Source organism: Porites lutea, chromosome 7, assembly GCF_958299795.1.
Source record: "Porites lutea chromosome 7, jaPorLute2.1, whole genome shotgun sequence".
NCBI classification, from domain to species: Eukaryota; Metazoa; Cnidaria; class Anthozoa; order Scleractinia; family Poritidae; genus Porites; species Porites lutea.
In genome coordinates this window covers 23,580,834-23,596,998 of record NC_133207.1, presented here as the reverse complement: position 1 = coordinate 23,596,998, position 16,165 = coordinate 23,580,834, and the positions used below count along the sequence as shown (strand labels likewise).

The 16,165-nt window shown below is 40.9% G+C and overlaps 1 protein-coding gene across 1 annotated transcript in view; it reads left to right on the top strand.

Annotated features, from left to right (window-relative positions):
* Nucleotides 1-15,836, top strand: part of LOC140942897 (symplekin-like) — a 32,524-nt gene extending 16,688 nt beyond the window's left edge. Inside the window, exons 21-38 of the mRNA XM_073391915.1 lie at nt 270-381; nt 973-1,001; nt 1,768-1,825; nt 2,391-2,577; nt 3,444-3,525; nt 3,616-3,798; nt 4,554-4,629; nt 4,775-4,868; nt 4,965-5,034; nt 8,413-8,521; nt 8,748-8,939; nt 9,497-9,598; nt 11,165-11,274; nt 11,932-12,009; nt 12,379-12,426; nt 13,534-13,602; nt 13,957-14,016; nt 14,332-15,836. Coding sequence (XP_073248016.1) covers nt 270-381; nt 973-1,001; nt 1,768-1,825; nt 2,391-2,577; nt 3,444-3,525; nt 3,616-3,798; nt 4,554-4,629; nt 4,775-4,868; nt 4,965-5,034; nt 8,413-8,521; nt 8,748-8,939; nt 9,497-9,598; nt 11,165-11,274; nt 11,932-12,009; nt 12,379-12,426; nt 13,534-13,602; nt 13,957-14,016; nt 14,332-14,622 — 1,950 coding nt within the window. The 3' untranslated portion in view covers nt 14,623-15,836. The remainder of the gene's footprint in view (nt 1-269; nt 382-972; nt 1,002-1,767; nt 1,826-2,390; nt 2,578-3,443; nt 3,526-3,615; nt 3,799-4,553; nt 4,630-4,774; nt 4,869-4,964; nt 5,035-8,412; nt 8,522-8,747; nt 8,940-9,496; nt 9,599-11,164; nt 11,275-11,931; nt 12,010-12,378; nt 12,427-13,533; nt 13,603-13,956; nt 14,017-14,331) is intronic.
* Nucleotides 15,837-16,165: the final 329 nt, after the last annotated feature.

The following is a 16,165-nucleotide window of genomic DNA, read 5'->3' as shown; positions in this document are numbered from 1 at the left end:
GAAAAATCAGTTAAAATCAATGAATTAATCATGGTGATGAAGAAAAGAGGCAAACCTTTTCTCGGAGACTGCTCTGCTGTCGTTCCTTTTCGCTTGTCAATGGTAACGATGTTTTGACAACCTCGAGGACACAGAGCAGTTACTCCAGACGACGGCATTTTTGTAGACGAAAATTTACAATTATACGAGAATTATCAGAAATTCGAAACAGGGCAAAGGGGCTCTGCAAGAAAATCATTTTTGTGTGTGTTGTATATTTGTGCTTACAGCGCATGCGGAAAATTAAACCGTTCAAGTTATTCGACGTAACGAGAATTTTGAATCCAGCCGAGAGACAGAGAATGATGACCTGCGCAGTAAACAGAATACTTGCTGCTGAAAGTGAGTTAGCGATCTCTAAACAGATAACTAGGGCTAGTTTTAGTTTTCTCTTCTGCTATTTAATCTTTGTGAGTTAAGAATGTATTATACTTTCCTGTTTTATCATAGACCAGTATACACGACCCCTCAAGCATTTTTATTTCTTTAATACTGCATGATCATGTTTAAACAAATGATATTCATTCGTTCATGCTTCCACTTTCCTCAAGTTAAGACAGGTATCTTTATTGCGCACATTCATAGAAATAATATACATTGCATTTACGTACACTTGGGTCTCTTTTACGGGGGAAAATGCTATTGAGATCGAGTGGAATTTTAAATATAGTTTAGTAACATTGAACCTAGCAAGCTTAAAATTCCAGTTTAGTGGATCCCGTTTTGAAACTGCACCTGGCCGAACTTTTCAATTTCCCTCCTTTTGATGCCCATCGTAACTCATTCTTTGTTTGATTTCACCGTATTGGTCGTCTGGGGACAATTCGTGTATGGGAAAGATTATAAAAATTACTATGACCTATCAAGCAACGCATAAACATAGTGTTTGTATTAATGTTGCTCTTTTTGTTGATGTTGTTGTTGTATTTCTAGACAGTGCAGCACGAAGCGGTGTGATTCAGGTATTAAACGTGTCTGAAGTAATTGATTGTTTCATTTAAGCCCCCTACCTCAGCACCTGGTGGGAGTGGTGGCTATTGTAGGAATGTTTGGTGTGAAGTGTTCCTCTAGGACCAAGCTAGAATCCTTGTCCTTTACCAGACCATGTTCAATTGCAATTTTGGTCTCCTTTCCTACACTGGGCACCAAAAATCCCCAGTACCCTGCCCCAGACTAACTACAAACGAGGAACTCCAATTCTTGATACCACGGTTCAGAGTACAATAGAAATTTATTCTCACTGCATACCTATTACCACATCATGGTAAACTAAGTTATGGGAGGAGACCGCGACAACTGTGGCAACTAAGGGAAGGAGGAGTATGCAGCGGGAGACAAGGGTAACAGCGTCAACCGGCACCAGGGGAGGAGGGTAGGGCGACAGAAGCTTCCCTCATCGGAACGCGGGCAAAATGACAACGATCGAGGCAAAACACGGGAGACAGAGAGAGCAAAGCATCATGCCTGCCCCGGAGACACAGAGCACGGAGGAATCTGAAGGATATAGCTCAAATTCCGCGATGCGCTAATTATGTATGCAGTGAGAATAAGTCCATAAATGATACCTTATTAATTATTGATAAAGACCAAAACGGTTGGAGTGAGGGGGAGGTTGCAGGTCGTCATCATTTCAATTTGCAAGTTCGTTTAGTTGATCACGGTTGTGGTCTTAATCGTTTATTTTCACGTTATTTTGAATATTCTGAATTGATTTTCTCTTATTTCTAGGAACGAATCAACGTTGTCGTTAGCCTAGTAACACAGCTTGGAGGTGAAATAAAAACAGGTACAATCATTTAACCCTTGAAGTCCAAGTATATTCTCTTGACACTCCTCCCTATTCATCTTGTGGTAATAACGCTTGGAATTGAGGAGCGGCGCCAAAAAAACTAAAAATCTACCCAGAGAAAGGCAAGATTTCCTCTTCAAATGTGAATTTAGCTGGGTTTTCAGTCGATGATGAGGATAGCTTTCAGTTTAAAAGGAGGAAATGGACGGGTACGTTTGAGACGGGAAATGAAATCGTCATAGACCGAATTCATTTGAGGCAAATTTTTGGTGCTTTTGTCTCTACTCTGGACACGGTTGAAGTACCTGATAAAGAGACGGGAGGAACTCTACACCTTGGTACATTACCAGCTTGATTGGATTCGAGACGGAAGTCATTCCAGCTCCCTCTCAAGTGAGATAGTCTTCTGCTTTCACTTGTGGCTAAGACACTAGACGGTAGAGGGTTTAGACGTCGATCAGCGTTCCTGTGATTGGCTCCCAAGTTGAGACCAAAGCTTAACCTTTTTAGCAGCGTTAAGTGTAAAGTTTAATGACTCCGTCCCGTTTTTATCACACAACAGTCCTTCAAGAGTTCATCCAAGAAGATATCCGGGCTCGTTACGATCTTCTGATGGCCTGGCTCTATCAGGAATACAGTGCTTATCAAGTCGATGCCATGGAAGATGACAGTGAATCTAGTCAGTCGTACAGTGACTGTCTGCTCAATCTCATGGATGGATTATATTCCAAGTTAGACCCGAAAGACAAGTAGGTTTGGTTGTATTAGGCGTACCGTTTTCCGAGTTACGATCAGGCAAACCTTCTAAATTTGGCTAAGTCAGTCAGTCGTACAGTGACTATCTGTTTAGTCTCATGGATGGATTATATTCCAAGTCAGACCCAAAAGACGAGTAATTGTTCTTTATCCAGTCTGGTTGTATTGAGCCCGTGACATTCCGAACAATGCAACGACCAGAGAAACCTCCTTAATTTTGACTGAAAACGGACGCAAAGGTCTCCATATTGATTGAAGATTTATACTACTAAAATAGTGATTGCATGATGATGAAATTTGGTATCATTAAGGCTTAATAATACTGTCTTTAGTTAAGCGCGATTCCAAAAACATGACCATTTTCTCATCATTTGTGCTAAGATGGCACCTGTTTCTGTTGCTCAATTCACCATTTGCACATTTCCCATAATGCACCTTATTTGCCCCCCAAAATTTTGCATAACCTTTGTTTTTCAACTCTCCTTGGTATTACAGCTGTCGCAAGAGAAATTGAAAACAATGCTTATGCAAACGTTTTGCGGGCAAACAAGGTGCATTTTGGAAGATGTGCAAGTAACGAATGGTGCTTATGCATGATTACGTCACACGAGCCAGTTTCACCACCAAGCCTCGTTTATAAGCAAAATTCTGCGCATTTGCAATCTTTCTTGTGCGTTGGTATTCTCGCTTTTCAACTCTACTTCGCTGGGAATTCATTTATGTAAAACTTCGCAACTTAACAATTTCAACACAAGACGTATAATGAAATTTTTCGTTTGGCGTAAGCAAGTATAAGGGCCATTGATGTAAGGTGAGTTGTCGCTCATGTTTTTTTTTTTACTGTTTGGCTCTGTAACAGGTTGTTTACACGCATCCTGTTGGATATTCCTTCACTTACAGACGGTGCAGTGATGGCTGTCAGAATGTACTGCGAGGACTTGGTTAGTAATGAAACACGCGGGCATTATTCTTGAAATCGTCCTCTCCGATTCGTTTAATTCATGCACTCATCGTTGTTTCTCTTCTTTTAGGAACGTCTTCAAGTTGGATTTTCCACCATAAGAGAATTGATCTTAAAGCGGCCAGCGACCCAACTGCAGCTGCTGGAGACTTTGTTGGAACTGACCACAAATGAGAAGGAACAAGTCCGAGTCCAGGCCATTCACTCTGCCAAAAAGCTTCACATAAGATCCGAACTAGCTGAACATATCGAGGTGGGTGTTTGTCTATGGCTATTCTAAACATCACTTACGGAAAAGACTGTCTATTCCTCCATCTATTCACGGCTTCAGTTCCCATTTTCTAACCTTTCATTATACTATGAACATTTGTTATATTAGAGACCTGTAGATTCGAGAACGAGAACCACTACGAGGACGAGATTTGCGTATTCTCCAAAATATAGACAACAAGAAAGTTTTATTGTACTTTTGGATCATTATGCGTTTCTGGGAAACTGCCCACCTACCCCTCCCCTAAGCCAACATTTTGCCCTAAGTGAAAAGTAAGTGTTAATGTTGGCTTATAATGTACGTATAATGATCCGTACTTTTTTCAACAGAAAAGTTAGTACTGTTATCTTTATTGAAGGAGGTTATGCTCTCTCCTGATCCCAAAACGATGAAACTTGTAATATTTGATTACTTCTTTCCGCTCCTACGACGTTCTACCTAAAACTCGTAGTAGAATGATGACGGCTACTATCCCTTTTTCCCGCCAAAACAGGGATCTTACGAAACTACGACGGCGACGGCGACGGCGACGATAAAAGGCAATAGGTTTAGTTAGCAAAACAACAACTTTACACGTGCATCACGCATTTTGTACATTTCTCTGCCGTCCCTGCACGACTAGGACGTGAAATGACCTAATTTTAAGGTTTTTTGAGGACGGGAATTGCAAGGCTATAAATTCGACCGTCTCTGTCTGAACTCAGGCGCGGCCCCTCTCTAAACTTTTTTAATTTCAGAACTATGCTCTGGGCTCATTACAACAGCTGCTTGCTGATCATCCGCCCGCCCCTCCTGGACAAGATCCCGATGAAGGTAAAATTTTTAATATAAGCTGATTGCTCGTACAGTATGCGTCAACGGCAACTAAAAAGAACCTCCATTAGCGTATTCTTTGCTGATTGCACATTGAAAATAAACAAATTAATTGCTTTGTTTGTTTGTTTGTTTTTTTTTTCAGAGGTCGCTCCTGGAGAGTGGACGGATGACACCATTAAACTTTGTCTTTATTTGTACCTTGCCCTTCTTCCACAGAATCATAAGTTATTTCATGAGTAAGTGTCAAGTTAATCTTCTCTCAAAACTACAATGGTGCGTTGCTGCTTTAACATTCTTCTAATTTGTCTGTCTACTTCCCTTTTTCTCTCCAGACTCGCTCAAGTTTACACAGCCTCCTCGCAGATCATAAAAAGAATTATCCTAAGACATCTGGAACATCCCGTAAGTACTCTCACTCAGTTGAGTTTGTTTCGTATTGTCAACCCTGGACTTTTCAGCATAAAGTCAACTCTGTCTAAGACGGAAACCGCTGGAACAAGCACTAGCTGTCCGTCTTAGAGAGGTGTCCACTTTAACCCTTTAAATAACCAGCATCCACTTTCTCTTTAAAATATTAGAAAGCTTTAGATTCTAAGACGAGGAAGACTGCGAGTAGGAGATTTTCTCAATACTAAGTAGTGCACGCGCGTGAACCAGCGTCATTTTGGCGGGAAAACGTGATAGCCGTCGTCGTTCAACTACGCGGTTATCAAATTTTAGAAGTTTAACCATTTTGCGACCCGGAAAGGGCTTAACCTTCTCCAATAAACATAACCTCCCTCTTTGCACAATAGAGGGTATTAAATCGGAGTTTACAGCGAACCTCTAACCGCGGTTTGCGGATACCCGTTTGCGGATCGACGTTCAAACATAATTCGATTTAGATTGGCGGTGGATTAGATTACGACCGCCATTTTGAATCAGCAGCCATGAATGGCACTTGTTTTCAAGATCCAATAGGATTTATTAAATTTAGCATTTCGCCCGAATTTGTGCCTCTGTTAATGGATAAAGACTTGCTCCACAAGATTTTTGTATCATTACGTGGGATAAAACAAGAACTACACCCAGCGTAAATCTCGGAAATGTTTCTATTCATATGGCAAAACTGACTGGGCACACCTAAAGATGTTATTGGCTTGCATTCCTTGGATAAGGAAATGTACCGAGTTTACGCGAATTACAACTGGTCTTGCTGGAAAGATCTTTTATTTACGGCTACGGATGAATGCATTCCCGTGCGTCGGGGCAAGAAAAAATGTAATGCACCTTGGATAACAAAGGATCTCATTAGGTTGTGCAGAAAAAAGAAATTGTTGTATAACAAAGCGCGAAAAAGCAGCAATCCAGCCCTTTGGGAGAAGTACAGAAAACTGAACAATGTCGTGAAAAGAGATGTAACTTAGCTCGATGGACGTATATCAACAATATGGCCTCTGATATTGCAGTTTCTGGTAATTCCAAGCCTTTCTGGAATTATATTAAAAGCAAACGTAACGGTACGAATACTCTGGTATCTTTAAAGGTTGGTGACAAAGAACTGATTGACGATGAGAGTATTGCTACTAGTTTTAATTCCTATTTTTCATCTGTTTTTACCTCTGACGACTTCACTAACTTGCCTTCTTTAGAGCCTTTAGTTTGTGAGAAACTTAATTATATTTCCTGTACTACTGAGGAAATTTTAAAGCATCTTAAGTCTCTTAAAACGAACAAGTCCCCAGGTCCAGATAGAATTTCACCAGTAATTTTAAAATCATGTGCGTTCGAATTGGCGCCCTCGATCTCATTTCTGGTCAACAAATCTTTCCTGCTGGGCCATTTGCCCGAAGATTGGAGATCAGCTGACATTGTCCCACTTCATAAGAAAGGTTCTAAACACTTCAGGGAGAATTATCGTCCAATTTCGCTTACATCCATGATATGCAAAATCAGCGAAAAAATTGTACGCGATAGGTTAACGTCATTTTGGCAAGACCAAAACGTGATAAACAAAAACCAATTTGGTTTTTTGCAGGGTAGGTCTACTGTGACCCAATTACTCTCTACTTTTCATGACTTCGCCAGATCTAGGAATTCATCTGTAGCAACAGATGTTGTATTTCTTGATCTCGCAAAGGCTTTTGATAGTGTTCTTCATGAGCGTCTACTCATAAAGTTATATAGCCTCGGTATTGAGAGCAAACTTCTTAACTGGTTGAGGCATTTCCTCACGTGTAGAAAGCAACGAGTTGTTGTAAGAGGGACTTTTCTGATTGGGCACCTGTGATATCTGGTACCCCACAGGGAACTATTCTTGGTCCAATTTTATTCCTATCATATATAAATGATATCGTTGATAGTGTCTCTTCAAAAATTAAATTATTTGCGGATGACACAAAGATTTACAGAGAGCTTCGCAACCCTAGTCTCGATGAACAATACCTTCAAACTGATTTGAATAATCTTGGTAAATGGGCGAAAAAATGGCAACTTCGTATCAATGAGGAAAAGTGTGAAGCAATGCGAATAACGCATTCTCGTGACAAATCGACTACGAATTATAAACTAGGTACGGCCTTAAAAGATGTCAAGAGCTTTAAAGATCTTGGAATTATTATATCAAAAGATCTTACTTGGAGTGAACGTATTAGTACTATGGTGAATAAGGCGAACCAAGTCCTAGGGCTAATAAGACGGTCTGTTGGAACAGCTAATACAACAACTTTTTCATTGCTTTACAAGACATTGGTCAGACCACTTCTAGAGTATGCTGCTCCAGTCTGGAACCCATATCTTGTCAAAGATATTCATGCAATAGAGAGCGTGCAAAGACGCGCGTCAAGATTAGCTCTTAGGCAAAAAAGAGGTGATATGTCTTATGAAGAGCGTTGTGACACGTTACATTGGCCATCTTTGTCCAGTCGTAGGACATATTCCTCTCTTGTTGAATGTTATAAGATCGTGTTTGGCTTATCACACTTGGATTTTGAGGAATTCTTTCAATTCGCAAAAGTCAAATCCACTAGGGCAAATCACTCGTATAAGCTTTATTGTAAAGTATCTAGAATCAACTGTTTTAAATATTCTTTTTTTAACAATGTAATTAGTTATTGGAACAATTTACCTAGTAATGTTGTTGAAGCCGGTACCCTTGAACTTTCTAAATGTAAACTCAAATTCTTTTTAAAGTTGTAATTTTTATTGTTTGTTTGTTGTTTTTAGGAGAGTTTTATTCATAGGGTTAACCTCTAGACTCTCCCTTTCAAATTTATGTAGTTATATATGAGTTTGAATAAACATGTATGTTATGTTATACGCTAAAAGCTTTCAGGTAAATGACATACGTGAAAACCTACCTCCCCACGTTGAAAACGCACGTCGTAAACCTCAAACGTGACGCGAAAGACTTGTCACGTGACCTCCAGCGGTTAGAGGTTCGCGGGAAACTCGAATCTAAAACTCTCTAATGAAGCTTTCCGGGTTGAATATTTTTCGAGAATACGCGAAAATACCTAAAGTTAAATGTCGTACTTGTCCTCCTTCTCAAATCTAAAGCTCTCTTTTAAAAAATCAAGAGACAAGGTAAGACAAGAATTTAAAAAATAATTACCTAAGGTAAATGCTTTGATTTTTAAGCAAATATTTCTCAAAAAGGAATTGTATGGGTATCAGTCTAGAGAATTTGTATGTGTGGATACTGGGGCTCAGTAGAGTCAAGGAAAATGACTGAAGAAAGAGAGAGAGCTGACTATATTACTATATTTTTCGTTGACGCTTATACGTTTACTGTGTCCTTAGGTGCGTGCGATTGGAATGGCTTCCCCTGAACTCCTACAATTGGTTGAGAACTGTCCGACAGGAGCTGAAACACTTATAGCCAGGATTCTCAATATTATAACTGACAAAGGTACCGAAATGTTTGGCTTTAATTTAAGCGCACAATATCCTCAAATAAGAGAAACGCATTTGTTCGATATACTTCCTTGATCAAGAAACCTTCATTTAACGGCCACCGGAAGAAAGCCGTCGCGCAGTTAATTACTTTTCAGCTCAGTTTGACATTGCGCCAGAATTACAACTCCCAAACTTTCGAGACAGTGAGTAATATTTTTTGCATCAATTTTCTCTTCCAGCGGTACCCACTGCAGAGCTTGTAAAGCGAGTCAAAGAACTTTATCACAAGCGCGTATCTGATGTGAGATTCCTGATTCCCGTGTTAACTGGCCTGAAGAAACAGGAAATTATCGCCGTGCTGCCTAAACTGATCAAACAGTCGCCCAGTGTTGTTAAGGAAGTTTTCAACCGACTGCTCGGGTGTTTTCACAGTAAGTGATCGGAAAGTAGCCATCATTTAAGCCTACTAGATCTCACAAAACAAATAATACTAGGTAACATTGAGTGCGCCGTAGGGTCTCGTCTGTAGATTTAAGAAGTAAGATTGCATGGTGTGATTGCAGAGTTTTTATTGGGTTCAGTAGCCGTCATGTTTAGCGATCTTTGATTATGTCCAACGAAATAATTATAATCACAGCTAAGAATATTAAACTCATGGGTGTCTGTATATTAGCCTGCGAACGCAGGCGTATTTCCGGTCGTCTCTTGTCTCCACCCGCAAAAGTAACTTTCTGGATATCGGATAAAACACTTTTTTTTCCTTTTTTACACTATCAAATGACTGCCCACATCCCCCCTCAGGCTCTTCGTATTTCCCATAGAGGCGAGCGCGAAACGCGAGAGACACGCGCGAGTGACTGGCGACGAATTGCAATGGACCATGGGAAGGATGAAGAAGCGAGGCGAAGCGACTTCTCGTCCGTTTTCTCTTTCCCGCCTTCCCAAAGACCTTACATTGTAGTTTCATGCAAACTTATCTTTTTTCCAGGTGACTCAAAGGTATCCGCAACCAGTCCCCTCAGTCCGTCGGAACTTCTCGTTGCTCTACATCAGATTGAGGCCAAGAGCGACATGAAATCTGTTATGAAAGGTACTTTTGTTAGCTGCGGCTGGTTGAAAGTATCTCGCCTTTGCTTTGAAGATGTTGCAGCAAATGAGTTAAATTAATACATAACCCATTCAAAGGCATCTGAACTCTGCTTGTAATTCTTAACTACGGAGTTGTTATTGTGCTTAATGGTTGAGCACTAGAAAAGAAAAAATCTTCGCCACTTTCCTGACTGAACCAGTCGTGACCCCCTCCAGAAAACTAGACCCAGACGTTTTCCCTTTTGAAGAATTTAAAACAGCTTTTGTCGGGAATCCAGCACCAGCTTATTGGGATTGAATACTTACTCCGCAGCTCTAGGGTTAAAGCTCTAGGGTAGGCTGAGCAGCAGCACATGCGCCTGCAACGCATGTTGCTCCTGGGCTTCCTGGGCATATACCGAACCGTTCCAGAACTATTTATGTTCATTACTTCTGATTGTCTCTAAAAGTAAGTCCCCCTGTGCCGTCTCGTTTTTCTAGTAAACTTTGCCTGCTACATCCTCGGAGACCCAGGGGCAGTCAGTCGGGTCGGGAAAAAAGGCGGGACGAAAGTTTTCAAGTAAGTGCGGAAGAGCCCCTGGGTACCGACTCTCACCGAACTATTTCCAAAAATTTAAGCTGATACCGGCTCCTGATTGGGCACAAAAAATGCTTTGTATTATTGTGCCCAATCGGCGAACAGTTGCTCCTGAGTTCTTTTCGTGAGTTCGTACACGACGGCTGTTGTCTCGCCACACTTGCCTGGCTCGCTCACCAAGCTTGTGCGTACAAGGGAAACTTTTATTTTCTAGTTCCTAACCAGAAACAACGGAATTACCGATGAGTTGAAAAAACGTTTGGGTTACTATCAGCAAGAGCAATTGAATCTGCCCCGAGAATATTGTTTTTGACGGATCACAATTAAGATGCGGCGGCGATGAGAAATTCAAATAAGTAATAGCTTGACAAGGCAAAACAACAACTTTGTACGTGCATCACGCTTTTTTGTACACTTCTTTGCCGTCAACTGCACGACTACCCGTGAAAATGCCTAACTTCACGTTTTGCGAAGGAGTAAACAAGCAATTACAAAATTCATTCTCTTCATGAACTTTGATATGGTTCAGAAGAGTTCGCTTGCATTTGACAAAGTAAGCGAGTTTGGATCAGATGGGGATTTTATATCAAACTGAAAGTTTCCTGACTGCGTGCATTTCTTTGGTGCATAAGCTAGACAAGCCGTGATCGAGACAATAGCCGTCATGTACGAACACACGAAAAGAACTCATTGAGATGTGTTCGCCGATTGGGTACAATAATACAAAGCATTTTTTGTGCCCAATCAGGAGCCGGCATCCGCTTGAATGTTTGGAAATGGTCCGGTGAGAGTCGGTACCCAGGGGCTCTTTCGCCCGTAATGAAAACTTTCGTGCCGCCTTTTCTCCCGACCCGAATGACTGCCCCTGGGTCTCCGAGGATGTGCCTGCTATAATTCCGCCTGTTACTATTGCCTCCTGATTAGCGTTTCCTCAGTCTCCGAAGGCGATTGATACCGTAAAGCCAATTACTATTTTTTCCCCACACGCAGCTAGCAGCTTGTGTTTTGCGGAGAAGACTATTTACACTCAAGAAGTGTTGGCAGTGGTTTTACAACAACTGATGGAAATGAATCCTCTCCCAACCCTGTTTATGAGGACGGTAATTATTTCTTTGCCAGTATCGTCTGATCAGTATAGGTACCTTCATATACACCTAATTAAAAAAAGGTTGCTTTGGAAATTTAACACTGTAGAAACGAGAAGGGAACTGGGCCGAGTTAGCTTTCGCAAAGACTTTTGGGATCGTTAGTGGGGACAGAAAAAGCAATTGGCCAGTAACTGACCAGCGCGTCCCCAGTAACAATCCCAGAAGCCTTTGTGAAAGCTAACTCAGCCCAGTTTCCTTCTCGTTTTTAAAATGGCGAATTGGCCACTGTAGAAACGTGAAGGAAACTGGGCCGAGATAAATTTCGCAAAGACCTCTGGGACAGGAGAAAAAAATTAGTCAATAGCTGACCAGCACCTCCCCAGTAACGTTCCCACAAACAATTGCGGTGTTCCAGTCCTCTTCTTGATTCTAAAGTGGCGAATCAATTGATTATTGGCGATTGGGCGTTTAGTTACACGAAACTCACTGCAATGAATTGATTTGACCACCAAACAATAGCTTCCCAGTGAGCAATTCCCAATGCCCGATGTAATCTTCTTTAAATCAGCTAATAACATGGACCTTGTAGGAAAGCTTTCGATAAAATGACCAGAATCCACGCCACAATTTATTGATAAATCACCTCTCTTTTATTTTGCTTCTTTGCAGGTGATCCAGTCTCTCAGCATATGTCCTCGATTAGTTGGTTTCGTTATGAACATACTCGCTAAACTAATCACCAAACAGGTAAAAGTTGTACTGCTGATAACTTTCCGATATATGACCTTGATTTTTTGAAAGCTTTGCTTCTGTAGTAGCCAGTAGTGGTAAAGCTGGGTTTAATACCGTTGATTAAATAGGGAGTTTAAGCAAAGAAGTTTCTGAGCGACTCGTGTCAACTGGAAGCGGGTTTTTTGCACAACTTCCGCAGTGGTTTCGCTTACATTTTTGGGCAAGTCGTCCCAAAGACACTAAGCATTACGAATTTGGCAGTTTCAAGATATAATAAAGGGGAAAAACCGTCACGTCCGGTCGATGTGCAGTACTCAAAAACGTTTTTGGTCAAACTCTCTAGTGTCTGTGGCCGCTTTTCATTCTTGTCTCTTTATTATGCAGGTCTGGAAACAACCGAAAGTCTGGCAAGGATTTGTCAAATGTTGCCAGGTAATGGCAGTCATCCTTCTTGATATCCTGAACTAGACTCAGTCCCCTTTTTATATTGGCCATTTTCAGGCTTAGAGTGAGACTGCAATAGGTCCTTTGTGTCGAACTGCACTATGGGACTGTCTTGGGGACACGATTGCTTTTTATTGGCTCTTATAAGGATGCGCAGGAGAAAGGGTCAAAATGGGCTCCTTGGAGCTAAACGGTCACGCGGGACAAAAACACGACGGACAGCGTGAGACGCAGTTGGGGAGGAAAAACAAAGAGATTTTACCATTAGAAAGACAATTTCCTTTTTGCTCAGCGACCCACTTCGTCGTTTGCTCACCACAAAGGTGTGTTTGTACCGTGTGACTGTTTAGCTGCAAAGGGCCTATTCCTCGCTCAAAACACTCATATGGTGTGGTGCTATTCAACATAACATCCACCCCGTCTCAAACGCAACCTCAAATTGACCAAACAACGACAAAATTTATTGATAAACCTGTAATATTACAGAAGCATTGCCCGCAGGTAGCAAGGATATTCGAGGCGGGACAATGCGTTCAAAATATGAAATTAAGCTTAAGGCTAACTAAGGAAAGTTTACAGTTTACAAATAAATGAAATTAAAATCGTAATATGGATGAGGACTAGATAACACAATAAAGAAAAAAGAATTAAACAAATGAATTGTAAAAGAGGAAACTAATAAGCAAGAATTTAATTTTTGACATTTTTGGTTAATTTTACCATTTTAATTAAGTTGGGCATATCAATATGATCATCATCTGAATTCAAAACATCAATAAGGTACCACTGAGAAGGTGTGATGGTCGTTATGTCACTGATAATCTTTAGACAAAGTGAAATAACTAACTCCTGGGCGAGTTTCGAACCCATGACATCCCATCAACTCCTGGTGGGGTGGTGCTCCATCTACTGAGCTACAGAAGAGGCTTATGGAGAGCAGTGCCACTGGGCTCATATGTGACACGCTTCCTGTGTTCTATTAGAACAGCTTTGTTAAACGCTTCCTGTGCAACGTTTAAAAAAACCTTTTTTGTTCTGAACCGTATGTTAGGATGTGACCTGCTGACATATCATTTTGTAATTGTGTTTTGGCAGATGACGAAACCTCAGTCCTTCTCGGTCCTACTACAGCTGCCTTCTCGACAGTTAGAGAGTGTATTCGAGGTAAGCACCAAATGTGATTTGTCTGGAAATATCTTCCATAAGGTGTTCAGGTTTTTGCGTTGGGTGCTTGCTAACTATACTATATCATGAACTGGTCCTGCCCTATCGGGGCGTTTTTTGTGTATATTTAGTTTATTAACGTTAGCTTTAGTTGCAGTCTAAGTTTCGCCATGGATAAGACCTATTTTCGCATTTTAGTAATGATATACAGGAAGTAGCCCCCGTTATCAAAAGCAAATTTAGTGTTAAGCTTTCTGTAGATGGATATTGTGAAGGCGAAATTTGTGTGTTTGTAGTTTTCTTTATCCACGATTGATAGTATTTTAACTGGTGTAATTTTTTATTATTAATCAGATCTGTCCTGAGCTCAAGGAGAACTTGGTTGCGCATGTTCAGTCATTCACTCCGCACCAGGTATGGTCTTTTTATATCAAACTTCTTTCCAAGGCTTTTCCCTTATAACTTTGAAAAGCCTTGGCTACGAGTGTTATATTTTTAGTAAGAACTGTTCGCAACCTTTGAAGCAAATAAATAAAGTAACAGACGTCAACAAGGTACGTTGAATATTTCAAGTTTTTACTTTACTTGTTTCGTGTTTCTTTTTACAATGATACTCGAAATATGAAATACTCACTGACTAATCCTAACTATAACAGTGCCTAGTATTAAGAAACAGTGGCAGGATGTGAAATTATCTGATTTTTTTATTCCTCTTTATCTTCCTATCAGCGTGCGCATATTCCACGGTCCTTACTGCAGATCTTGGAGAAGGATACCAAGAAAGACGAGAAAAAACCCAAACTAGAGAAACTCGACAAAGAACAGATTGATCCCGAAGAACAAGAGGACTCGACGAAGGACGACAAATCCCCGAAGAGGTCGCGATCGCACATGAGGGAGTCGTTGAAAGACAAGAAAAAATCGCGGCGCTCCCGCTCCCGCTCTCGCTCCAGGTCACCGCGGAGGAAAAAAGAGAAAAGCGCTGGGGAGGAGAGTGCCAGCGAAGGGGAAATAAACTGAGCGGGACTGCAAGTGCAAGCTATAAACATCTGTCTTCAGGTGTTCAAAAGATGGATAATGCTGTCCAGTGGACACCACAATTGGTTTCCTAATACTTATCTACACTGATTGACGATTTATTTCGTTGATAGCGTTACCCAAACTTTGACCCATGGAGTCTAGTTTTACCAAAGTGATTTCCTTTGGATTTACAAACTTGTGAACGTGACAACAAGGATCGCTGGTTATCTAGTCGTAACATAAACATACAATTCGGCCTTTGGTAAGACAATGGCGCACTGTGGCTTTTAACACCTTAAGTGCGAGAGTAAGCTTTATAACTAGGTCATCTATCCAAATGTATGTACCTACGGGAAAGCCTTTCTTTGTCTCGAACACGAGTCAGAGTTATACCACTGCAACAGTACGTTTCACATTGGAGGCTATTTTCTTTCACACCTCTATTTCCCTTTATCGCACCACAGCCGCACAATTGTACCATTACCGTCTTGTCATGTTTCACTAGCGACCATTAAGATCTGAGGACGGTGACGGCAGCGGTACTTTGTCAAATGTAGGAGAACTCTTCTAGAGTTGAATTCCTAAGAGCCATATCTAAGTTCAGATGGAAAAAGCAATTTCAGTCGTGGCTTGTTTGCGTCCTCCGTGAAACGTGGCAAAAGAATGTACTAAAAAGCGTGACGCACGTGCGAAGTTGTTGTTTTGCTAATCAATTGCTTTTTTTACGTTCTTGTTGCCGTCGCCTCCGTCGGATCTTAAGGTCCCTATTGCTAAGTACAGCGCATTAGGCTACTGGAGAACTGATTTTTAGCAGTAGAGAGTATTTGAATTATTTCCTACTGGACTCGCTTTATTGAGGGTGGAAAAACCGGATGCATATTAGCCTAATTACAGCAGCAATAGATTTTCCTAGCATGTATGTTTGGTTCTCCTGTTTCAGGCCATTTGATGTTACCCTCAGACAACTGTATCTTTCAAATTTTGTCCAATCAACGTCCTTATGTAAGAATAAGACATGAAATTCCCTCGAGAACACCACGTGATCTGAATTGGGAAAGCAAAATATACAACCAAAAAAGGTCTATACTTAATTTAGCTTAGTAGCTGAAATATTTTTTATATCAAACAAAGATTGCTCGCAGAGCAAGTTTCAGTACTTGTGTATATTGGTGTATTTCTTTCTAAATAAAAAGGAATCAGAAAGTACCTTAAAATATGGTGACAATTAATATTAGTTTCCAAGAAGGCAGCTTATTTTTTTTCTGGAAAGTACTTTTTATGCCCTTTCAAATGAAATATGGTAGACTGCTCTGCTGTAAATTCTCGTTTTTCAGATCGAGGAACTACAATTGCTGGTATTGGGCTTACACTCGCTTTGCTGACAGAAGTCGATTGTGGATTTAAATCCACTATCGACTTCTGTCAGCAAAGCGAGTGTAAGCCCAATACCAGCAATTGATGTGCTGAAAGACCTTCTAGGGGCCCTCGCTGACGTGAGCCGCAAATGCGCCATAGGCATTGACAACGAAACTGGACATCAACT